Source organism: Pholcus phalangioides, unplaced genomic scaffold, assembly GCF_987345545.1.
Source record: "Pholcus phalangioides strain wild (caught in Gottingen) unplaced genomic scaffold, Ppha-v1.0 ptg000011l_1, whole genome shotgun sequence".
Taxonomy (NCBI): domain Eukaryota; kingdom Metazoa; phylum Arthropoda; class Arachnida; order Araneae; family Pholcidae; genus Pholcus; species Pholcus phalangioides.
The window spans coordinates 11265762-11292090 of NW_028301604.1; the positions used below are offsets into that span (position 1 = coordinate 11265762).

Consider the following 26329-nt stretch of genomic DNA (forward strand, 5'->3'; position numbering starts at 1 on the left):
AAATAATCATGTAGTTAAATGAGGGTGTTAAAGTCATATTGCTGTAGGCCAATTTTCATCAATTCTGACTTAAGTCCAGAAATGCTATCTAGAAGTACTAAGCTGTTGAAATAAAAAAAATGAACCAAGTCTCAGCTTAGTTCACCACTAGATTGTGAAATCAAAAACTTTTTTAACATGGGAAAGGGCTATGACAAAACAATTCTAGTCAAAACTTTTTTTTTCTCAAAAGGAGGATTACTGACTTACACCACTCTGACGTTAACCCCCTCAAATATTGTCAAACTTATTAACAAAAGATTAAAAATAAAGACACAATGAAACCTAGCTACAATGATACTTGATAAAACGATAAGTCCCTTTGAAATGATACTTTTTCAAGTCTTGTTTGGAAATGTCTAATGTTAAACTGCTGCCTCTCAATATGATGATAATCCCTCTGCAACAATATTTTTCCTTGGTCTCTGTAGAGTATTGTTATATCAAGGTTTTAATAGTTTCACACTCTACTAGATCAGATGTACTTTGCAGTTCACTTAATATATTGATTTTACTCATATAAGATAGGACCATAACTAGCATTTTTTTTTGGGGGGGGGGGGGACAAACATGATTTTGCCACCCTCACCACTACAAAATTCAATGATTTTATAATGGTATTTGTATTATTTCCTAAAGTTTGCTAGCCCCATTTAAGCAATCTTTTTGTTAGGCCACAAGGCAATCAAATTACCTACCTATTTATATTGTATAAATGAGTAGCAAATATAAACATACTTACTGCTTGCACATCTATGAAATCTTCGTCACTATCGACACCAGGTAATGAATCAATTGTAATTGAATTAGATTCTGGAATAGGACCATATGAACTATTGTGAGAAAGGTTTCCATGATAACCATTGCACACAGTCATATTTATTCTGCCACCAGAACTTTCCAGAGCATTACAAGCTTCCAAATAAGTAACACCAATGAATGATATGCCCTGAAACTGTTTGGATTAAAGAATTTCAAAAATATGCTGAAACTCATGAAAATTGAAAACAGTTTGTAACAGTTTTATACAACTGCTTAAAATAAAGAGGAAAAAATCAGTAAGCATTAATGAATCAAATAATAAAGAGCCATGATGATATTATTCATTCATGATTATTAATACTTTCAGAGAATCAATAATAGTATTAGTTAAAGCAGTGTTTTTCAAAGTGTGCGTTGCATCTTTTAGGGGCTGGACATCAGGCTGAAGATATTGATTTGTGCGCCTATTTATGCTTTGAAGTGGTTCTTTTATAAGTGAAAATATCTACTAAACTATTCTTTGAAGCAGAAGATGAGTCTTGAATTGGGCAAGGGAGCCACGGGTGACAAAAGTTTCAGAACCACTAAATTAAACTGATTTATATTAAGTTACACAAAATTGAAGGACATACATATGACTTACGTCTATTGTAACAACTGAATGAATGGTATATAATGAATTTTAGATACATTCAAATGCCATTGAGTAACTAAGAGGTGTCAATTGCTCTAAAAAATAAGTCATTACAACAATAATCTCCCAGAACAAAAATATACTTAAAATTACACATTATTTCTTGTAAAACAAAATAGGGTATCAGAGTGTTAAGAGAACACCATCTATACCAGAAGGCCTCTGTGCAAAGCTTGTGATATCACTGAAGGTGGTCATCTCGCCTACAGTCATTGGACATACGTCACAAGTTTTGTGCGGAGGTCTTCTGCTACAGATGGTGTTGGTTAAGCACGATAATATACAGACTGCTTAATATAGGGAGGTTCCTTTGACCTGAAATAACTTGTAAACAGAGAGAAAGCTATTGCTATACAACTTAAGATACTATAGTAAAATGACTATGCCCAATCAGACATATAAAACAATAGCACTCAAAATAATAATGGGGGAGGGTTTATAAAAATTTATATTTTTATACAGCCCAATCAAAAATTCCAGTAAGTAAAATTTGGACAACTCTCTATAATACTAAAAGAATGTATCAGGTCAATAAATGCGCTATCCTGTATGCCACGGGTTCTCAAACGTTTTCCACCCATGGTGCCCCCTTCCCCAATCAATGCTTATCCACAGCTTCCCAGAGCAGTTTAGCAAAGAGTATCTTCGAAAAACCTTTGTCAGGGCCATCATTTCAACTTTTTCCAGGCGGGGACAGATGGACAAAGAACATATACTCAATATATATATATTTCACCTTGTTTGTCTGTTTTTCTTGTATTTTTTAATTTTTGTAAAATTTGGGGGGGGGGCAATTTCCCCACCCTGACCCTTCAAATGATGGGCCTGGCTCCTGCCAAGGGTTGGTGATGCATAGTTTGAGAACCTCCGCTATATGCATTTGAACTTTTAAATTCAGTTGTATTAACATATTGTTCACCAGTCATGAGTTAACTTGTGTGTTTATACACATATGTAGTCGGTGTGATGAGTGAGCTTTCCCTTAAAAAACTGGTACATAATATATTAATATAAACATGAAAAATTTATTGTATTGTTTAGCTCAAGATAACTCTGCAAATCATTTTCTGATTTTCGGGTAGCAGCACCTGATTATAATAAAATATAAAAAAAAATAAACTTGAGTCACCTGGAAATGTTGAAGGATATGTGTAACAGGCTTTTTCTTTGTGGTGTGTAGCACTTTATTTTCTCTAATGGCAGACAAAAGCAGATTTGTGAAAAAGCGGTACTGTGCACCACCAAAAGCATGCAGATTCTTGTCCCAATGTTCTTTTCAGAGCCAATTAACTGAGTGGACAATCTGAACTTTATTAACCCCCTAGCTAGGATTTCATAGTCAAATTGATGAATTGCAATTTCCTTCCCCCCGCAACTGAATGTTTCTTTCTACCATTTGGCAACAAAATATTTAGGAAAGAACATCTCTCTTTTATATGCATATATTTTTAAAATATTGTGTCTGCCCTGTATTCTCATGGGCAAAAAAGTTGGCATGGCTGAATTTACTATTGCACACAAATAAAATAATACTATTAATATTGACTTTTTTTATGCCCCTCCAATTATTCCTGATGCAAGTAACCTGCATTGCTTCAAACTTCACCTTCATTTGGTATCTATCTAGTCTTTCATACTTTGTACTATACTAACCCATAGCAATCTATCATGTATAGGTAGAAATCAAGGCAGAACAAAATCACAAAAAAATCTAGGTACCAGAAAAAATATTTACCCAAAGAAAAAGGTCCAAAATAACACTTCTTTTCACTTTTTCAATGCATAGTGACCCTCTTTCATGTTAGCAGATATGCTGCGATAAATCCCAAACATTCTGTGCTACTCTCAGCCTGCAATTTAGTAACTACATAAAGAAAATTTTAGGCACCAATACCAATTTTTTAATCGCCATGACGACCTGACATCTGGTATTTGTCCAGCCCTGGTATAAATGTCATATACGCAGGGTGCATAATTAACAGCACAAACCACAAATTACTGACTAACCATTCATCTTAGAGCAGGGGTTCTTAACCTTTTTAGTTCCACAGACCCATTTGTCTCAGTAGAGTCAAGACAACTGAACCCCTCTATGCACCCTGTACGTACATTTTTTTTTGGTACTTTTTATGATTGAATAAATTTTTTATGTAAGAATTTCTCCCTAAAGATCTGAAACCAAGAATACATAAGTCCTTTACCTCTATTAGACGCATACCAGTCTTCAATCTACCATCTCTAGCAGCAACAGAATTTGACACAATCTGAGTAAGAATGAAAAATAGTATTGAAGTATAATAAGTTTATAAGTTTATGACTCTGATGTTTTATTAAATGATTTAACATCATTTGGAAATTCATTAGTATATCAATCGCAGAGACTAATAAAGCATACTATTTTTAATGTATTACAAAAATTAATATTTTTTAATGTATACAAAATTTGTAAAAAATTACATTAAATTCATATTAATTATTATATCAAATTTTTGTATGTCGCATATTAAATTTGTGTATGAATAACTTTTAATGTATTGCAATAAAAGAAATGTAAACTGATGAAAAATATAAAATAAAAACCAATGTAAAAATTAAAATTTGCTGACTATGCTCTATATATATAAATTACCTTAATTATTTTTTAACTCAAGTCAGCATGCTAATATACCTATTTAAAATAGTAACATAAATATACATTTTAAAATGTCTATCAAAACTCATGTTGGCAGAAGGCAATTTCCAGCAAAATTTTAACCTACTAGTTAATACTATAAAGACGGGCAGGGATCTGTGTGACCCCATAGTCTTTCCGGCAATTTCTGAACAATTTAATTTTTTTAGAGCATAGTTCCCCAAACTTTTTGCTCCATCGCCCCTTTCTCTAGACATTTTCTTCTCTCATTGTCTCCCCAACTAAAGTGAGCCCATAGTATTGTATGTTATACCCGTAGCTTCCATCGCACTTCCCCCCCCCCCCAGATCGTTCCATTGCCCACTTTGAGAAACACTGTTTTAGAGCATGCTATAATATTTTTATTATAGAGTTATTGGATGAAAAATTTTTATATATTTCCATTTCTATCATTTTTTTAAGAATTCTGTGCAAATGACCTTGATATATGTGAGTGTAGAGGAAACTCGAGATTTGGGGATTTTAGTATTTTCTATATTCCTGATAGGATTTCAGTGTTAAATCACCTTTAGGTTTTGAATAAGATAAACAAATGTGATCTTGCTTTATTTTTTTCACAGTTGGAAGCACTTGATGATGTTCTTTCTGAAGGGATTGAAGCTTGTTGATTTCAATTTGAAAAAATTCGCATAATTCCAGTGATGTGAGATCAGTATCTGTAAGCAACGAGTTTCTTGTAAAATATTTTGGAATCCTTGACGTCCTATTGATGAGGTCGTCTTACAATATTTCATACAGTTTCATCTGCAGCAGTTTCTTCACAACCAACAAATGGCACATTATTTAAATCTCAGATTTTTATGGAAATCAGTTGAGGTTTGGGTGTAGGGAAAGGTTTTCATTGATAGATTCAAAAACAAATTGTGGTTTATGTTTACTGTTTCTAGTAGCATTTCATTTTGTATCAGCTGAGTCATCGTTTGAGATACAATTTGATTCTGATTCACACATCCGTCCTTTACATGTTGCTTACTTCACAAAGGTTTTGCCTAGAGTAGTTTCATTCTCCTCTGAATTTTCATCACCAGCACCACCGCTTCTGGATTTTTCTAACAAAATCTTTCCCAATTTCTGAAAAGTTTTCATTTCTGTGAATCTGTCTTTTTTCGATTTCTACAACAATTATAAGCATGTGGATATTTCTACTTTCAGAACAAATAATTTATCAGACAATTACTTGACAACAAAAGCTGAGACTCCTGCTAACCTACATCTGCAAATAAGAATGAAGGCAAAAAAAGTCTCATGAATGGAGATTACCATATTAGATGCACAAAGAGACTATCAGAAGAATTTTGGCCTTGCAAAATCAATTGTGACAATGCTGGTAGTATTATACGGTGAATGTGTTCTAAAATATAGGAGGGTCAGTGTGACACCCCATTTGTCTTTCTAGTTTTATATGCAACAAACAATACCTTCATCTTTAAGAAAGATAATGAAAAAAGCTTTATACAAAAATTGCCACGTTTTCAAGACAAATAAAATTTTATTGGTCGAAGCGTTTCGGCTCTCCATTGAAGAGTCGAAACGCATCAACCATTCAACCAATTAAATTTCATGTCTTGAAAACGTGGCAATTTTTGTATAAATTAAAACCAGGCAAAGTTTATAATTTTTGTTATGAAAAAAGCTTCAGTGTACAATAAGAACATGATAATTCAGGAAAAATGAAGAAATTTTTAACTTTTTGGTTTATTCTTACTTGAGATATGGAAGCGAAAAGAGCACACTGGGTCACACAGACCCAGTTCGTCTTTCAAATATTAAGCAAGAAATAAAAGAAATATAGACTGAACTGATGAGTTTTTGCCATCATTTTGAAAATGCATAAAAACAATAATCATACAGTTGAAATTTTTAAACGTTTGTTGATAATTATAGTGCAATCATTTATTGAAATCCAAGCTAAAATATTCAAGATTATTCAAAACTTTCGAACATCCAGAATCGCATTTTGGAAAAGTAAATCATGTTGCATAGAATTTCAAACAAATTTACCTTTGTAATAAAAATACCCTCATCCTCATAATCAAAAGGATTTGCACAAGGACCTTGCACTCCACCACTAATTTCCAAGCCCAAAATTTCATTAGGCATGACTGTGAGAATCATTTCCTAGAAAGTGATGGATATAAATAATAAAAATAGTGAAAACAAAGTTAGGATATTGAAATTTGCATTTTTTAAAATTCAGAGTTGATAATCTCATGCATTCATGAGCCATTAAATATGAATTATTAGTATTTAGTATTAAAAAATAATTTAACTCAACTTCACACCTATTAACCCCTTTACTAACATTAACAAGATATCTCGTCTTGTCTTCTTAAAAGCCTTAAATTTTAGCAACATGATAAGCCCAGATATTTTGTAAAGTTGATTTCTCCATGGAACCCCCCCCCCCCTTCTTCTTTTTCATCTACTGAACATCAGAAGAAAGCCTACTTTATAAAAAAAAGATATGGCATTTACGGGGGGGGGGGGGGGCTCAGTGATTTCTGCTATGCTGGTTAAAAGGTAGAATAAGAATTGAAAATATCAAAGAAAGAAAAAAATCTTAATAAATTCTAGAATTTGTAATGAAATTAAATAGTCCTAACACATTTAGAACTATGGTTTTTACATTCTGCATGTTTATTACTTCACACAAAACAGGTGGCAAGTTTTGATTATACAATGACTAAGAGCTTGTAATGTGATGAGCCGGATTGTTATCTGCATCTTTTTTTTAGCCACCTCGTTGGGCATTTTGCCTGTTGTGGTGTTGTATTTGTATTTTAGTATAGTATAAACTAGTTCTCTAAAAATAAGGTGATCAATGTATGCTTTGCATACCTGCTGCTTCCATTCACTTTGGTGTATCTTTGAGGATTAGCCTAAAAAATTGTGAGCTCCTTTGTATATAAAAAGACTTTATTGCAGTGGAGATTAGTTCAGTTAATCCCTGCTCTACTTCTATTGACAGCTTGTTCTTCTAAAAGAGCTTAACTTTGACACTTGTTTTTTTAATACTAAAAAAATGATTTTTCATGCAAAATAATTTTGTATGGAGAAATCAGAATACTTTTCCTAATTAAAACACAATGAAGAAACAATCATCAACAGCTGCAACAGTGGTGACCAGAAGAATGCATCATAACATACTGTGCAGTAGAGCCTTTTGTACATCGATCAATGTCCTAGAATCAGATTAGTGTATGTGTTGGACGATGCTAATATAATGGTTCTTAGCGCTTAACCTTAATGTATGTTAGCTCTTCATTGTGAAAATAACTTTTTGATTCAGTCAATGCCCTCAATTTTGAAAGGTAATCTAACAACCTTTCATTGATGCATACCTTATGATTAATTTATAAATACGAAAAATTAAAAAAAAAATACAGCCAATGCCACTTATTAGAATTATGGACAATGTTATAATTTAGGTATTATTATAACTTTTGCAAAGTACGGAACGGACCATATCATAACATGGGGAAAAATTTGTTCATAGTTATCAGAACTTTGGTTTATATTACCAATTTTTTTCATCATCCATTTTCCCCCCAGCATTTTGCATTTTGAAGTTAAGGTTTAACCAGGTGAATTTTTTTCCATAAGTTATCATTTTCAACCTGCAAGACTATGTAAGAGGTCAGAAGGTGTACCTCTCCTTGTTTCTAAACATTACCGTACTCGGTTCACAATGCCCTATTTGATCAGCAGTAGTCGCTATAATCCATGTAAGCATGAAGCTACTTTCACTATGGCATATCTATAGTGGAGATATATGTAATGTAAAAACCCTTAATTCAGTTTTTGGTCAGTTTCAGTTTCACAGTTACTCAGCCAAAAGACTTTCTTGGAGAATCTATGGAACGTACCATACATTGAAACTTATTTCGTAATTCCTAAAGCACATTAGACAGTGTCAAACTCCTTATTAATGACTGAATAATAATAATAAACACACGATTTTATCTTAAAGCAAAAATATCCTGTTTTAGAACAATATGAAAAAAAGAAATGGTACAATTGAACATTTTGCAACCACTTATGTGGAACAGGAACACTGCATTGCCCCAATTGGTTTTTCAATCTCTTTTGGATGCAGCTACCAATAGGTTAATGTTATAAGAAACCCAGAGTAAGAGCTGTGTACTGTACTTTATATTTTTATAACAAAGTATATTTATATGTTGAACACCTAAAAACATAATAACTCCCAATCACAAAATTTTAGTAAAATTACAACAATTTCCACAAAACGTAAGCAAGAATAAGTTCCCATACTTGCCAACCATCTGGTAGAGGATCATGCTGAATCAAAAGTGTGATTTGATTTGTTGGTAATGATAAAGCAGCAACAGCTTCATGGTGCGTTGCACCACGCAAATTAATCCCATTAACCTGCAACAAATATAAAAATATAGTGAAATCTTGAAAATGCAGATAGTCAAAAGGGAAGTTTTATATACAGCAAAAGTCTGTTATAATGAGTACAGTCAAAGAGTTAATGCTAAAGATACAAAAAATAATAATTTCATACAGTATAAATGTAAATCAGAACACATTTGCTATAATGATAGCGTAAATTCTTGAAAAGCATGTTTTTCGTTCCCTTTCTGTAAGAATTATACATAAAATGGAGATTATAGAAAGAATAGCATTTTTTTTATATCTCTTCACCCTGTTTATAAATGGGCCATGTCAGTACCTCTCCATTTTAAAGACCACACAAGCTATATCTTATCTTCTTGTTATCTATTTAGGAGGTGGAAAAACACATCCTTTTTATCGATAGGGGTGTTGGGCAGATGGGACATGACCTTTGGTTTTGACAACAATGTTATTTTCCCTTGAAAAATTCACCCCCATCCCTCTTTTTTCTTGGAGTCATCCAAAACTGGCACAGGGCAAACATGTCTTAATCATTTTCTGTGCCTCAAGTGTTACTGGACATTTTTACCAGGGAGGTTTCCCTGATCTAGGGGAATAGTAGCTGATAGTTTCAAGTGTAAGGGGTGTTTGGATAGGGCAAGGTTGGAACTCGAGGTTGAAGCATTACAGGAGAGAGTTAGGGTTTAAGAGGCAGGGCCGCAACTAGATGCTTGGTCACCTGGGGCAAGTGAGCATTTTGGCGCCCCCTTGTAATGTTGAAGGAGAGGTTTGAGAATAAAATTTGCACCCCTCTGGTCTAGGGCACGAGACCTGCCTGCTCCCCCCCTAGATGCGGCCCTGTTATAATGGAGCCACTTGTGGTCAACCCACCTGTTGATGAAGAAGCAATCTCCACGAACAACGACAGTTTAAAGGGTGAATAGGTGGTCGTGGATGAGATAGAGAGGTATAGTGATAGGAGTTTAATCATCAGCTATTCTACGGTTAGGGAACTGGGGAACAGAATGTGTAGGGATTTTCGAGGTTTCGAGCGCTGTTGTCTTCCTGGGGAAGGGGAACATTAGCAATGTTCGAGACGTTTTTAATCATCGAAAGCTCCCTGGGCAAGTAGTCCTATGGGTAGGAGCAGATATTAGTGAGTCTCTGTCAGAGTGTGTACCGGGACTTACTATTATCCGCTCAAGAGAGGGGTTCAAATGTGGCAGTGATTCCAGTAATCTCAAGAGATAGCAGCGGGTATAGGAGTAGGATCCACCATTTCAATTTAGGCCTGAACAACATTTGCTTCTCACTTGGGGTCACGTTCTTGGAGCTTCCCGCATTTACCGATAGGTGGCTTCGTTCGGATGGGATCCATCTAAATAAGAGAGGGGTCTGGGAGGTTTACGATAGTCTTAGGTCAGGTTTTTTACTCCCAGACCACGTAGTCGGGAATGCGGGTTAGTTAATGATAATCACAACAGTACTGACAGGGAATTACCCATCTCTGACTTGGATGGCTTCTCGATTGACAACAAACCACCGGGCAAATTAAAATGTGTGTTAATAAATGCCAGGAGCTTGGGTAACAAGAAAGATTTTTTAGAAACTATGATAGTTGTGGAGGACTTGGATCTTATAGCCATTACAGAATCTTGGGCAAACGATGGGGATGAATCTTTCTTACACATCTCAACATACGATACTTTTTTGAGAAATATATCTGATAGGAAAGGGGGTGGAGTGTTGATATACGTGAAATCATATTTGAAGGCTAGAGAATGTAACATGCAGAGAAGTGATATTGAAACTATATGGGTCAAGCTTGAAAACAAAAGACATCATAAACTTATTGTTGGGGTTTGTTACAATCCACCAAATAGGGATCAAAACTACAGGGTGGGCAAAAAGTCTGTAGAAACTTTAAAAATGAATAAAAACCAGAAAAATAACCAAAATAAAAAACGGTTTGCAGGGTTAGCATCACTAGGTCACTGGGATTTTTTAAGGCAGGAAATAAAAAAAACCAAACTCAAAAACGGCCGATAGGTGGCGCTGGTACGAGTGACTTCGGTGGAAATATGCAAATGAGATGGTTATAAGAACTTGCGCTCCTAATCCACAACCAGTTCACCGTTGTAAACCATGTATGTGGATCTGCTGCACTCTGCTGTTGCTGGAATTGTGACTCGCCTGCAATATGTTATCCCCTGTGGTGGTGGTGGTCATGTGGAACACATACTGCTGTAATAAACGATTTGGAGACATTCTGTTTGTTATGTGTAACTTTTCTTTGAATTGTGTATGTCAGCACTACCTATCGGCTATTTTTTTATTTATTTTTTTTTTTTTTGTGTCTAAAAAAAATTCTAGTGACCTAGCGATGCAAACCTTGCAAACCGTTTTTTATTTCGGTTATTTTTCTGATTTTTATGAATTTTTAAAGATTCTACAGACTTTTTGCCCACTCTGTACATGGCCAAATTTCATGATGAAATTTCCTACATGTGTAAGCGTAAGAGGGTTGTCATAATAGGGGATTTCAATTACCTGGGTATCAATTGGGAGAACCTTTCAGCTAGAGATCAATATGAAAGAGACTTTTTTAAAAGTTTGTGCTCGATAATTTTTTGTATCAGCATGTATCAGAAGCCACTAGGGGTACTGCTTTTTTGGATTTAGTTTTTACTAGTTTCGAGGATCTTGTTGAACATGTTTTGGTGGAGGACAAGTTTTTTTCCAATGATCACTGTGTCATCAGTATTCACTGTGACTTTTCTTCGGGTAAAGTTGATAACAAAAGACTGGTTCCTTGTTTTCAGAGAACTAACTTTGATGTTAGAGAGAGGTCAGTTGAGAGAGAGGTCAGCGGAAGTTCTCAAAGACCGGTTGGAATCAGTCAGGGTGGTAAGTCAATGGGAAGAATTAAGTACAAAGCTGCCCTCTGTTTTGCACGACATCATACCCTTTGTTCGAAAAAAGTGTGTTAGTACATCGCACCCCTTATGGTTCACGTATAGCATGCGTAACCTTTATCTTGAAAAGAGCATTCAGAGAGTATAAAAGGTGATGAGGTGACCTATCATTCTTTACTGATAAAAGAAGAGCATTGAAGGAAGTGATAAGGGAATCGTAAAAAGGAAGTTGAATCTAGGTTGGGAGAAAACATTGGCTCTGACCAAAAATAATTTTTTAGATACATCAATAATGGATGTAAGGGGACAGTTAGCCTCCTCTCGATAGGAGGGTCTAGGGTACAGAGCGATGTAGGCATGTGTGGTGCTTTCAATGACTTTTTTGCATCTGTTTTTAATAGAGATGATATTCAATGTACGGGTGTTACATGGGGTAATAAAATCCTCAACGATATTCAAGTGGAAGACGTGGAGGTCCTAAATCTTCTAAAAAATGTATGTGCAAGCAAAGCACTAGGACCAGATGATATCTATCCCAGGGTTGTCAGGAAATGCGCTAATGAATTGTTGAGGCCAGTCGCACAGATATACAGAAGTAGTGTTGCTCAGGGTTTCGTTCCCAAGGGATTGGAGGCTTGCTAATGTTGTTCCTATATTTAAAAAGGGTAGTAGAGAAGCTGTGTCCAATTATCGTCCAGTGAGTTTGATGAGCTCCCTCTTCAAAATTTTAGAAATTATCAAAAAACAGTTAGTGAAGTGGATAGATGAGAATAATGTATTGTCAGATAATCAGCATGGGTTCAGGAAGGGAAAGTCATGTGTGACTAACCTCCTTTGCAACTATGATCATGTGACAAAGGGCAAAAATGTAGATATTGTTTACCTTGATTTCCAGAAGGCAGTCAATCAGGTCCAACATGGTAAACTCGTGAAGCGTTTACATGAGATTGGAATAGGGGGCAACTTGTTGAATACGAATAGAATCATGGTTAAGAGATAGGGCACAACGAGTTATGGTGAACGGGTAATTCTCTGGTTGGACAGCATCACAAGGGGAGTTCCTCAAGGAAGTGTCCTTGGCCCCATACTTTTTTCACTTTTTATCAATAAACTCGATCAGGATATTGATGGGATTGCTAGCAAACTCACAATGTGACATGAAGCTAATGGGGGTAATCGGGAATCAAAGCAATAGGGAGTTGCTCCAGACCAACTTAAATAGGATTGGAGAATGGGCAAATGAATGGATCATGGCGTTTAGCGTTGACAAGTTCATGGTCGCTCATTTTGGTTCGAATAACACACGGTTCTCTTACGAGTTGAATGGTGTCACTATCCCGGGCGCAACTAGGGTCACAGATTTCGGAATTCTCATTGACGAGCAGCTTAGGTTTTCTGAAGCGGTGGTAAAAAAACAAATAGCATGCTCGGTTTTACTTTCAAAACGGTCTCCTCGCGTCCACCTAAAGTCATTCTTCCGCTTTTTCGACGCTTAGTTCGTCCTGGACTGGAGTATGCTGTAAGGTTTTGGAGACCATACCTACAGAGGGACATAGACTTGGTTGAAGGGGTGCAGAGAAGAGCTACGCGTGTCCTTATTGTCACACGGGCTTGAGTTAGGAAGGGAGACTTCATTTTTTAAATATGTTTACATTGGAAGAACACAGGAAATGTTGGGGAGATATGATCAAAGTGTTCAAAATTTTCAACAGGATGGATAGGATGAGCCATGAAGTATTAATATGCCATCAATCGGCTGCTTTTACAAGGGGACACCAGTATCGATTGATAAGGGACAATGCGAGGTTATGGTGCTGCAGGGAATTTTTCACTAATAGGGTTGTTAAGAAATGGAATAACTTACCACCAGGGGTTGTAAATTCTAACACAATTGACACATTTATAAAAATAAATATGATAACATGTTGGGGTAAATCAAGAAGCTATCCATGATTAGAATAAGACAACCATAAGTATTCTTTATGGGCATTATATAATATTTTATCATGTATATATATTGTTTGTAATTGCATTTTTAATTAGGTTGCTATATTTTTGAGAAATATATAACATCCATATTTGTTATGGGCATCTTTTTATCAGCCACCTCGTTAGGCATTTTGCCTGTTGTGGCTATGTATTTGTATAGCGCAATGAATACTCTAGTTGCAGAAACTGCTGCATTCCTTAAAGTTCAAAATTTCATTACACAATCAACATTGTGTATGTATACGCAGCTAACTCTAGATACATACTCCAGCAAAAGTAGCTCAAAATAAAAATAAAAAATAAGGTAAATTTATCCAGTTTGTTCCCTCCTCCCCCCCCCCATTTCCTCATTTACATGTTTCTACAGTGCAGAAAACTAAAATTTGTTTATAACAAGAAGTTCGTTATAACAAAAATTTTCTCTATGATTGTGAACTGTCCTTATAATGAACTATTACTGCATAATCCTGGAGACTAACTAATCTGCTTGCTTTCTAAAATTAATGAATAAAAATGAAGGTAATATTACAAACTTGGCCCTCTTCAAGACATTCAAACCTGAATTCATTTTATTGTCTACAGAAGGGGTTCTAATAACCATATTATACCATATGGAAAGAAATTATTGGTTTGAATATATTGCAATGTAAATCTACTTATAAATTCCCTGTATTCTATTAGTAATTTCATGTTAACAAGAAATAAGCATAATTATATTTTAGCAAATTATTCAAGAATTTTTTAAAATAAAAATATGCACCCTAAGAACCATTACATTAGCACACCATCATACAAACACACTTATCTGCTTCTAGGTCATTCGATGATACATAAAATGCTCTTGGTTACCACCTATTGTAGCTGCTGGTGAATTGACGAAAAGTGTACCAGCAATTGATATAAACAACGAGTAAGAGTTGCTGCTATCATTTTGCATCAATTAATAATTAATGGCTTGATGATCGTTTGTTGTTTCTTCAGCTTTGTCAACTTTTTGCAACAATGGTACGTGAACAGCCCACCAGGTGTACTGTTTCTGAGATGGACGTTCCAAGACCTAGGACCATCACAGCTTTATCTCTATTAAAGTTTGTTAAATCAGATGATTTACCCATAGTACAACCTGAAATCTTACTTACCAAAAGCTGATTCCCTGATAATTCCTATATAAATATGGTAGCACGAGTGGCGACTATGTTATTTTTCTGCTTCCAGGCATACTCTTGGCGTTAAGCATTGGTGGGTGCTAGGTACGGCTCTTACATGTGAGTGGTGATTTAGAATGTTAAAAAAAAGTGACATTAATTTCTATCATACCTCAAGCAACCGGTCTCCTACCCTGATCTTGCCAGCTCGTGATGCCAATCCTGTTGGAACAATCTGAAAACAAAATGAGCATGAACATGAAATTTAAATTTAATGAAACCGGAATACAGGTGATATAATGTGTAGATATGCCAACATTGGCTTGAAGATTGTCAGTAGCGACGAATGTTCAGCTTTGAATGCCCCCCAGGACAATATAATAATAGTATAATTTGAACAAACACTAAAATATTTTTCAGTTTTTTTCAAATCAAATCAAATTTATTATCATTACACAAGTACAAAAAAAAAGAGAAAAATATGGGAAAAAAATTTGCCAAGGGGTCAAGTAGTAAAAAAAAATCCATTCTGGTAAAAATTAGTATGGAAAACAAAATTTTGAATGGATAGTACTGGATATATATATATACGATTCATGGCAACAGAGTGAAATTTAAAAACAGTTTTATATGTTGCATCAAAAAAAAAAAAAAAATTGGATTATAATCAAAAGCAAAAAACAACTAGATGCAGTATGTAAATAAATTCAAATGTTGTGTTATTTAAGAGTTATAGGAGCAACAGAAAAACATTAAAAAAAAATTTCTATACCATTAAGTGAAAATATGAATTGCTTGACACATTTTTAAAAAGATGATAAATTAGTATTGTGAGTGGTAATGTATTACAGAATTTTTGGATAAGTAAAATGTTTCTTCAAAAGTGTTTTTTATGAGGTAATGGAAGTGAATACAAATTATTTAGTCTATTTGAAAATCAAGATGTATTTAAAGGTAGTGAGAACTGACCTTTGAAAATAAGGTGAATGGATTTATAGAAATATAACTGACGTAATGTAAGAGCATTCTGAGATGTTGATGAAGTTGTATTGATGGTGTAGTAAAATCATTTGTGATAATTCTAATTATTCTCTTATGGAGATTGAATATAAGGAAAAGGGTTGAAAGATAGTCAGAAACCTAGTTAGGCCATGTATTAGGAGCGAGTAGAATAAAGAGTTAGTAAAAAAGACTGGTGGTTATGGTAAGGTTTGAGATAGTAAAATTTATAAGTTGCTAGCCGTAGTCTTTTTTGCAAATACTTAACATGAGAATCTTCCATTTAAGATTGTGATCAATGTATATGCCAAGGTATTTAATTGTAGTAACTTGTTCAAGACGTGAACAATTACAATCAGAACTAATAGTATAATTCTGATGTGATTAAACATTAAATTAGGGTTTAAATCAGTTATCCCAACATGGGTGTTAACGCCCCCTGGGGCGGTAGAAAATATGGGTATACAGGATCCTATGGGTTAGATTGCGTTGGGAGAAAACAATTTTTGAAGAAGGGGGTGATGGGACAAAAAAAGGTTGGGAAAATATGGTTTAAATGAATGTTATTTTGGGAAGAGAAATTTATAAACTTAGTTTTTGATGTGTTTATCTGCAGGTCATTAGAAACAAACCAATTTCGAATTCTAATTAAATCAGTATTGATTAAGTTAGTTAGAGATTGGAAATCATCAGCTGATTAAAATAATACTGTGTCATCGGCGAAAGCAATTATAATGCCACATATGTTTAACTTGCATAAATCATTTATGAATATTAAATATAATAATGGTCCCAAAACAGAGCCCTGAGAAATGCCTTTAACTATATCAAATGGGGTGCTATGGCTATTGTGAATTTTGACTGATTGTGTTCTATGGGTTGAATAAAAAGCATTATCTCTGATTCCATAATTTGACAACTTATTTAGTAGTATATAATGATTTATTCTATCAAAAGCTTTTTTTATGAAATATTGCAATAGTTTTTTCTTTTAGATTTATCAATATTTTCAGCGATAAATTTAGTAAATGTAAGTAAAGTAGTTTCAATTGAAATTTCATTAAATACAGCACCCCATTGGCACTGGAACCTAGAGGGCTCAGGCCACATGATCTCCCCCAATGCAACTTTCTGAGGTCACCAAGTCTCTTAATAATTAATGAATTCATGAATATTCAATGCAATCCCAACCTGCATACATCCTTGCGGGTTGTATATACAGACGTGTAGCAACCCAAGACTCCCATCCCTGTTTTCTTTGTATCAGAGCTCTTACGGTATCTATGATGAAGCATTCATTCGACACAGGTTCCATGAACTTGACCATGCACTATGCAAATTAACACAGCGTGGGGCAGTTTCGATGGGAAACAAGTTTTTGCATGTCTAGGCATCAAGATCATGATCGTCTTCCATGTACATACAAAACAGACCAGCTGTTTGTAAAGGTAGATGCAATTTAAAAAATAAAAATAAGTAAAACACTGCAAAGAAACTCAAGGACCTGATTTTTTTAAACAGATTTCTGTAGTATTGAGAGTATCTCCCATAACTCCATAGTTTATTGCAGCTGTCCATAGAAATTATGGACAATCCTTAGCAGTTGGCAACTCTGAATATGTGATATATAATATCAACATTTTATGTATTTATAGTAATTTTGTTGAAAAAATATAAGCACAAAAGATAAAGCAAAATAAAGAAAAAGACATCTCTTTCTTTGATATGTTGTAGTAGATCAAAAAAGTAAAGATGAAGACAATTTTATTTTTAAGATTATAAAAACAAAGTAAAGAAGATAAATTCCAAAATGCATTGCTTTATTGAAAAGAAATAAAGTTTTTTAAACCAAATAGAAAAACCAAAAAAAAACTCTTTTTTTTTTTTTTTTTTAAATAAGACATGTGAGAAAGGGCTCATGAAGACAAGCTTAAGGCACGTGAATATGGCTAAAAAATATGAAATTCAAGACACATTATTAGTGATTTTTGATATGAAGGCGAACATAGCTAATTCAAGCTTGGTTAATTCTAATTTTTAGGTAGTAAAATTTTAGGAATTTCCCTTGAATTTACTATTAAATATAATGCTGAAATAACCTGTTTAATTCAAATTTTTTTTGTAATGTTTTGGATAATTTGAAGTTTGATTCAGATGGCATTTACAAAATGTCTCTTTCGGTCTCTCTAACTTTCAGTCATCTTTCTGTTATTCTGTAGTTTACTGATTTTTTCCAGAATATAGCATGTAGCCTTAATTAAAAAGTTACAATCAATATAAAAAATTTACTTCTTTTTGTTTTGGCTCTAAGAAGCGCTGATTCCATTACTATTTTCACACACTAGCTTTTTTTCTTCTAGCTGCAGTTGCCGTTTTACCAGTTCTTAGATAACTTCATTAGCATCAACCAATGTCTGCAGATGCAAATGCTACTGTATTTAAGAAATATGAAAGTTTTTGAGTGTGATAATCTTTAAAAGCTGGAGTGCTGAAATCGCCGTTTATGGTCTGGTGAAATGAGTTGGAGATTCATGTCTCTCTAGCATTACTGTTAGTTTACTTTGGAATACCAAATGTAGCTTACTAACATTTTTTACCATGTCCAAACAAAGTTCAAATACTTGCTCACCTCTGGAAAACCCCCTTAACAACTGGTACCCCCTTAAACAACATAATCATAGAGCATAATTAAAAAAAAAGTCCTCAAAAAAAATTTTTTTTTTCTCATTTGAAAAAAAATTCATAGCAGTATTTCAGTGTCCTATACGATTGACTCAAGCCAAAGCAAAATGACAGAAATGACGGTATCAAAATCAATTTTTTGCCAAAACAGTGTACTAGCAACCCGAGATAATTCTTTTGTCTCTTCTAATATAAATTACATTATTTTTTGGAGTCTTCCACAGTCCATTCTGTCAACTCTATTCAACAATACACAGCAAATTATGAAGACATGGAAGATTTTTAAGAATGACACTCTTTCAAAAGCACAGTGCAAATTACAAAATGTGCACCATAATTTTAAATGATGAATTAACTGTCCAAGACCATGAAGTAGTAAATACAAAATTATTTTTTCTGTCCATATAGTAGGTTTTAATGACAATTCTACCTGTTGAACCATCAAACTAAACAAAAATGAAAAATTAATAAAACTAATGGACTACATACCCCCCCCCCAAATAACATTAAAAGCAATACAATTTCTGCTTTGGCAGAATCATTAATTGCAATCTACTACATTATTTGGCAATATATTGATGATTTGCTCCTCAATTAAAATCAATTACATGAATTTTGTTGATAGGATTTGGTAAAAAAACGTAGGAAAAGTAGAACAAAACTGAGAAAGCTGGGCGATTGGTATATTATACCAAAAAGTTGGAAAAGTAGTACAAGTAGGAGCCCTGGTTATGGAAATCACTGTGATTGCCAGAAAATTTTCCAATAAGCAAATTTATAGGTTATTTTTTTTTATATATATATGTGAATGGTGGAATTCATTGCACGTGCTAAAAAAATTCAATAAAGAAAAATAAAAAATATGCTTTCATTTTTCTCCCTCATTCCATTTCAGGTTCAAATTAATATTATTTTCATTTTCTGATTTGAAAAAAAGAGAAAAGTTCAGAGATATATACAATCTATTATCAAGGAAAATATATAACTGGATAATAGATATGCTGGATACTTAGAAAGAATCAGTTTTACTGTATTTTAATTTTTTATACTATTTGGCTTGATAGAGAAATTGAAATAAGCAACCCAAGGAATCAAAATAAGGAATAGGAAACGGAAATCATGCAAAATGAAAAATTAGATAACACTATGACAATATAAGAGAAAAGCTAAAGAGAGTTGATAAGAGCTATAAGAGTTGAGCTAAAAATAGCTTCTTTCAAAAAGAATTTATTCACCTTTGATATGAATATTCCTGGATTCTCTTTACCAAATGGAATACAGGATTGTTCAATGCCACCAATTATACTAAGCCCAAGAGGACCACCTTCTTTTGCTAATACCACTTCCTAAAAACATTAAAGACACATGGAATCACCAATTTTATTAATGCTATTGAATTTCTCTGAATTTTTCTTTGAAGAATTTTAGAATGAGAAAAAATGTCTTCAAATAATATAAAATATATAAAAAAATGAAGTAACTAATATATAAACTAAAATACTGTAAGGCGAGTATTACACTATAGAAGTTTTATGAATGTTCTTTTATAAAACTTGAAAAATGCAACCAATAAATTTATTATAGAAATGAGAAATGAATTACCTTTTGGGTTTGATAATACGATTGAATAAGCGACGTTTGCGTGTACCCAAAATTCCAAAACGAACACAGCTATACGTGTTTCGGAACTATATGAAGTTCCTTCATCAGTAGCAGAAACAAAGAAGAAAGAAAAATATTGAAACTCCTTATAGCAGCAGTTACTCGTTGTTGTAGACAAGAGTCAAATTCAAAATGAACCGGCAACAAAAGAGTAGAGTAAGAGGACGGAAAAAATAAAAATGGTGGAGCCAATCGCAACCGAGAACGTGATAGTGATGCTGATGGAGATTCCTCTTGTAGATTCCATCAGCATCACTATCACGTTCTCGGTTGCGATTGGCTCCACCATTTTTCTTTTTTCCATCCTCTTACTCTACTCTTTTGTTGCCGGTTCATTTTGAATTTGACTCTTGTCTACAACAGCGAGTAACTCCCGCTATAAGGAGTTTCAATATTTTTCTTTCTTCTTTGTTTCTGCTACTGATGAAGGAACTTCATATAGTTCCGAAACGCATATAGCCGTGTTCGTTTTGGAATTTTGGGTAGACACAAACGTCAATTATTCAATCGTAATAAATTTATTGGTTGCTTTTGCTTTAATGTAACCGATAAGCTTGTTAGTTGCATTTTCAAGTTTTATAAAAGAACTTTTATGAAACTCTTACAGCATAATCCCGGCCCCATTCCCTGCTTTTAACACTTCTTATACAAGTAATTTTCAGCAGTAATGGTAAAACTGTTATATTGTTCATTTTATTACTTCTTGGAAATGATTTCCAAACTTTAGATATAGTTAAACCTATATGTGAAAATTTGTAGCTTCATGCACAGTGAAAAATTAGCAAACTAAAATAATGCACATTTATATGAATAAAAAGTAAAATAATGCAATACAGTGAATGATATTGAAAAAAAAGTTTTATACTTTATCTAAAATTAAATTAAAAATTCAAAGAAATAAAATACACACATACATAAAGAAAAAAAAAATCCTTACTTCCACTAATGGTTTCACTTTGAGACCATTGTTTGTAGTGAGCCGTTTCGTTGTAGTTTCAGTATAAGAGGATGTTGTAAGATACTCAACAACTTCACTAGAAGTTTTTGGTGGAGGAGGAAACTCTGGTTTGAGTGGAACATAAGGCTTAGGATTTTGAACAGTAACAGTCACTACTGGTCCTTCATAATGATCAGGTGTATCACATGATGCAGAGCGAACAAGTGTGGTGAGAGTTGTTGGCTGGATGAGATCAGGTATATTTTTACTTGATGATCTAGACAAGCTAAGAGGTGTTGAAGTCATTTCAGGTTCAAAAGAAGACATAGGATTTGACAGATGCACATTAGAATGAACTCCCTCATGAGAAATAGATTTTGAATTTGGTGCTAATGGAAGCCCACAAACATTGATGTCAGACACTTTGATATCAGCACCCTTATGATTAGTGTCCCTCGCAACAGCTGATGAATGGTTCTCAAGTGACTGCAAAATATGTGAAGATCTTCTATCCAGAACATCTACAGTTTTGATTCTTTCTTTTTCATATGGTTTCAGAACCAAATATGCAGATTCTGCATCATCTTTTTGAAGTGGACTGTCAATGCCATTGCACTAACAATAAAGAGAAAAAAAACTTCATTGAACATAATGAAAACTAACACTCATAAAAAAATTTAATGTGATTAATTATAAAGAAATTAGACAATCAATTATAAGCACACAATACTGTGTAATTTGGAATTTGATTTCAAGTTAAATTTAGAATTAAATTCCAAAATGAAATTACAGATAGATTTATTTGCACAACAACACAGATGAATACAAAACAAAAAAAAACCCAGGGATTAATACTCAGCATTCATTTTATACATACAATATCGACAAAATCATCAATTAATTAAGCAAAGACAAAAACTGTCAGATTCATGGAGGTGAGCGGGAAATTCACATAAACCAATGCTAATGAATAAAAAAAGAAACTTGATCATGATTATTTTTTATGCGAGTGTCATTGAGCTGGCAGAGGTAAACAAGGGCAATTATATGCCTGACTGGTTCCCACTGTCATGTTTGGCAACAATGAACTCCAGGATTAAGAGATCTTAAAATGTTACAAATAAATTTAGCCAAAAGAGAGAAAGGCTAGATTTTTTCTCAATTTCCAGCATTATACATGACTTCATTCCAAACAAGGAAAAAAAAAAAGAAAAAATTATTAGAAGATCCAAAATAGATATTGAACATGTTTTGCGATATCTATATTAATTTGTAAAAGCGTTTCCATTGAGTAACCATGTTTTTAAATGTTTCCTGAAAATTGAAAAGCTATTAAGATTTCTGAGACTGCTGGGGAGTTTGTTCCACATCATCGGACCAAAAAAATTTAGACTGCATCTCATATATTCGGTTTTGATTTGGAGTGGTATGAGTATGTTATGATTCCTTGTGGCGTAGTTATGTTGTGAGTTGTTGCATATGATGATGTGATATCTATTCATTTTAATTCGTTAAAAAATTATTATACATATCTTCAAGGCTATCCATGACAAGAAGATTAGTTTCATTTGTGTTTGGGCGATTCTTTTGATTATGAGATCATGATCCCATTTCTGAATAGAGTTTCATGAATCGGCTCTGGATTCTACGAAAATGATCAAAGCAACTGCCATTAGGATTACCCCACACAGATACACAATTAATGTGAGATTGAACATGTGATGATAAAGCATTGAAAAAACTTTTTTGTTCATATAATTTTTGTTACAATAAAAAACTCCAGATATTTTCTGAAATTAATGCAGAGGTTATGTATATGCATTGTCCAGCTTAGATTATGTTGCAAGGTGATTCCAAGAAATTTAATAGAGTTAGTGATTGAGAGAGTATGAGTCAGTGACAATGCCTTCAAAATTTATAATATGTGGTCCAGCATAAAACAGCATGCACTGGATTTTAGAGGGATTAAATTTTAAATTATGATTTTGGAACAATGAGATATATGATGGGAGAATAAGTTGAACGTTTCTGCGAAGAGTATCAATATCATAATTTTGGAAAAGAAGTCGTGTCATCAGCATACATGTGAACTTTGACAGAATTATTCACCTTAAAAACATCATTAACATAAAAAATAAAAAGTAACTGTCCCAAAATAAAGCCCTGTGGTGCACCAATTTTAACAGGGAGGCAGCTTGAGGAGATGCTCTGAATAGATGCATATTATTCGCAATCACTGAGGTACGACTTCAGTAAATTAAGGGCAGGTCCACGTATGCCACACAATTATATAGTTTTTCTAACAGACTACCCGGCAGAACTGTATCAAATGTCTTGGACAGATTGACAAACACCCCTAAGGTAAATTGACGATTGCAAAGATTTTTTTGAACATCTAGAAGCCCATGAATGACAGTTTCAGTCAATCTATGCACACAATCCATTTTGGTTGTGATGGATTAGATTAAATTTTTCCAATAAATTATTAAGTCGTAGAGCAATGATTTTTTCAAAACTTTTAGCGAAAATTAGAAAATTGCATACTGGTGTATAGTTACTCATAACTGAAGAACTACCTTTATTCTTATAGATTGGAGTAACTTTGGCAAGCTTGAGCACCTTGGGAAAAACTGAATTAGTGATGCAGCAATTGAAAATTTCAATTAAAATGGTTAAGAGAACATCAATCACACATTTTATGGCTTTTGGCATCGAGCCATCAGATCCCAGGCCTGTGTCGTACCTCACCATCTTGGATGCTTGCACAAATTCTTGAGTACTGATCATTGGAGATTACTATGGCTATTGGAATTCGAGATATGTACACCGTTTTAAGCTGAATTAGAGTTTAAAAATTGATTAGAATCAGTAAAGAAACTTTTAAAACCATAAGCTATCTCTTGTTGTTGATTGAAATAGAGGTAATAGGTGCTGTTTGGGTGAGTTTACCTGTCAAAATTTTAACACTAGTACAAACTGTTGTATTGTTATTATGCTCATAAGCTGAAAAAAAAAGTTACATTTAGCCCATTTTATTTCAATATTCAGCTTATTTCTAAATTTGCAGAAATCCCTAAAATCTTCCATACTGCGCGTTCTAATGAAATGACTGAAAAGTTTGTTTTTTTCTTTCCAATTGCCTTGTATATGTGCCAATTCATCCATGGTTTTTTCCATTTATTGTGAGCTGTATCAGCGGAAAACAATCGTTATGAATACTACCAAGTTTAGCACTAAACGTATTTATAAGCAGTTTCTGGGTCACTAAAGTCAACAGTATTTATCCAATCAACATAACATAACAGAGCTTACTTTATCTCTAAAGCTAGAAATTAAATCAGGATTGAATTTACGGTAGAAGTATGAGTTATTATACATTTGTTTACAACTTTTAGTGGGAATCAAAGTGAAAATTGGAAGGTGATCACTGATGTGGTAATCAATCTCACACTACATTTATCTATATTTACGTTAGTGAAGCACAAATCTATCTGTAACATGACGACTTAGGATCATTCACAAAGTCTTTCATTTATTTCAATTTAATTTTTAATTCTAGTTTAGGTTTTATCTAGCTTTAGCAATAGTGTTAGTATGCCTCGACCTCGACTAGTGTTGTGTAGAGCTTGCGACGGGAGGTTTCCCTGGTCTAGGGGTATAGTAGCTGATAGTTTCAATTGTAAAGGGTGCTTGGATAGAAAAAGGCTGGAACTCGAGGTCGAAGCTTTACGGGAAAAAGTTAGGGTGCTAGAGGGCCCGGTTATAACGGACCCTCTGGTCGTCGAGCCACCTGTTGATGAAGAAGCAATCTCCACGAACAACGACATTTTAGAGGGCGAATGGGTGGTCGTGGATGAGGTAGAGGGGGATAGTGATAGGGGTTTAATCATCGGCGATTCTATGGTTAGGGAACTTGGGAACCGAGTGTGTAGGGATTTTCGGGGTTTCGAGCGCTGTTGTCTTCCTGGGGGGAAGATTGGCAACGTTCGAGACGTTTTTCATCGTCGAAAGTTGCCCTTGCGGGTGATTCTGTGGGTGGGAACAAATCAGGTAGGAGCGAATATTAGTGAGTCTCTGTCAGAATATCGGGATTTACTATTATCCGCTAGGGAGGGGGGTTCAGATGTGGCAGTGATTCCAGTGCTGCCAAGGGGTAGTAGGGGATATAGGAGTAGGATCCACCAGTTCAATATAGGCCTGAAGGACATTTGCTCCTCACTTGGGGTCACGTTCTTGGAGCTTCCCGCATTTACCGATAGGTGGCTTCGTTCGGATGGGATCCATCTAAATAAGAGAGGGGTCTGGGAGGTTTACGATAGTCTTAGGTCAGGTTTTTTACTCCCAGACCACGTAGTCGGGAATGCGGGTTAGTTAATGATAATCACAACAGTACTGACAGGGAATTACCCATCTCTGACTTGGATGGCTTCTCGATTGACAACAAACCACCGGGCAAATTAAAATGTGTGTTAATAAATGCCAGGAGCTTGGGTAACAAGAAAGATTTTTTAGAAACTATGATAGTTGTGGAGGACTTGGATCTTATAGCCATTACAGAATCTTGGGCAAACGATGGGGATGAATCTTTCTTACACATCTCCGGATACGATACTTTTTTGAGAAATAGATCTGATAGGAAAGGGGGTGGAGTGTTGATATACGTGAAATCATGTTTGACGGCTAGAGAGTGTAACGTGCAGAGAAGTGATATTGAAACCATATGGGTTGAACTTGAGAACAAAAGACGTCATAAGCTTATTGTTGGGGTTTGTTACAATCCACCGAATAGGGATCAAAACTACATCGCCAAAATGCATGATGAAATTTCCTACATGTGTAAGCGAAAGAGGGTTCTCATACTAGGGGATTTCAATTACCCGGGTATTGATTGGGAGAACCTTTCATCTGGAAATCAGTATGAAAGACTTTCTTAAGTTGGTGCTCGAAAAATTTTTGTATCAGCATGTATCAGAAGCCGCTAGGGGTACTGCTATTTTGGATTTAGTTCTTACTAGTTCTGAGGATCTAGTTGAACATGTTTCGGTGGGGGAAGAGTTTTCTTCCAGTGATCATCGTATCGTCAGATTTCACTGTAACTTTTCCTCGGGTAAGGTTGATAACAAAAGACTGGTTCCTTGTTTTCGGAGAACTAACTTTGATGTTTTGCGAAGAAGGTTAGCGGAAGTTTTCAAAGACCGGTTGGAATCAGTAGGGGTGGTAAGTCAATGGGAAGAATTTAGTACGAAGCTGTCCTCTGTTTTGCACGACGTCATACCCTTTGTTCGAAAAAAGCGTGTTTGTACATCACACCCTCTATGGTTCACGGATAGCGTGCGGAACCTTTATCTTGAAAAGAAAAGAGCATTCAGAGAGTATAAAAGTGGACGAGGTGACCTATCATTGTTTACTGATAAAAGAAGACTGTTGAAGAAAGCAATAAAGGATAGTAAA

At 34.4% G+C, this 26329-nt stretch overlaps 1 protein-coding gene across 1 annotated transcript in view; it reads right to left on the reverse strand.

Annotated features, from left to right (window-relative positions):
- LOC149080053 (protein scribble homolog) overlaps window positions 1-26329 on the reverse strand; it is an 87560-nt gene that overhangs the window by 8953 nt on the left and 52278 nt on the right. Inside the window, exons 19-25 of the mRNA XM_089238998.1 lie at window positions 20879-21493; window positions 19515-19625; window positions 14771-14833; window positions 8463-8579; window positions 6189-6305; window positions 3697-3759; window positions 782-994 (exon numbers count right to left, since the gene is read on the reverse strand). Coding sequence (XP_089095124.1) covers window positions 782-994; window positions 3697-3759; window positions 6189-6305; window positions 8463-8579; window positions 14771-14833; window positions 19515-19625; window positions 20879-21493 — 1299 coding nt within the window. The remainder of the gene's footprint in view (window positions 1-781; window positions 995-3696; window positions 3760-6188; window positions 6306-8462; window positions 8580-14770; window positions 14834-19514; window positions 19626-20878; window positions 21494-26329) is intronic.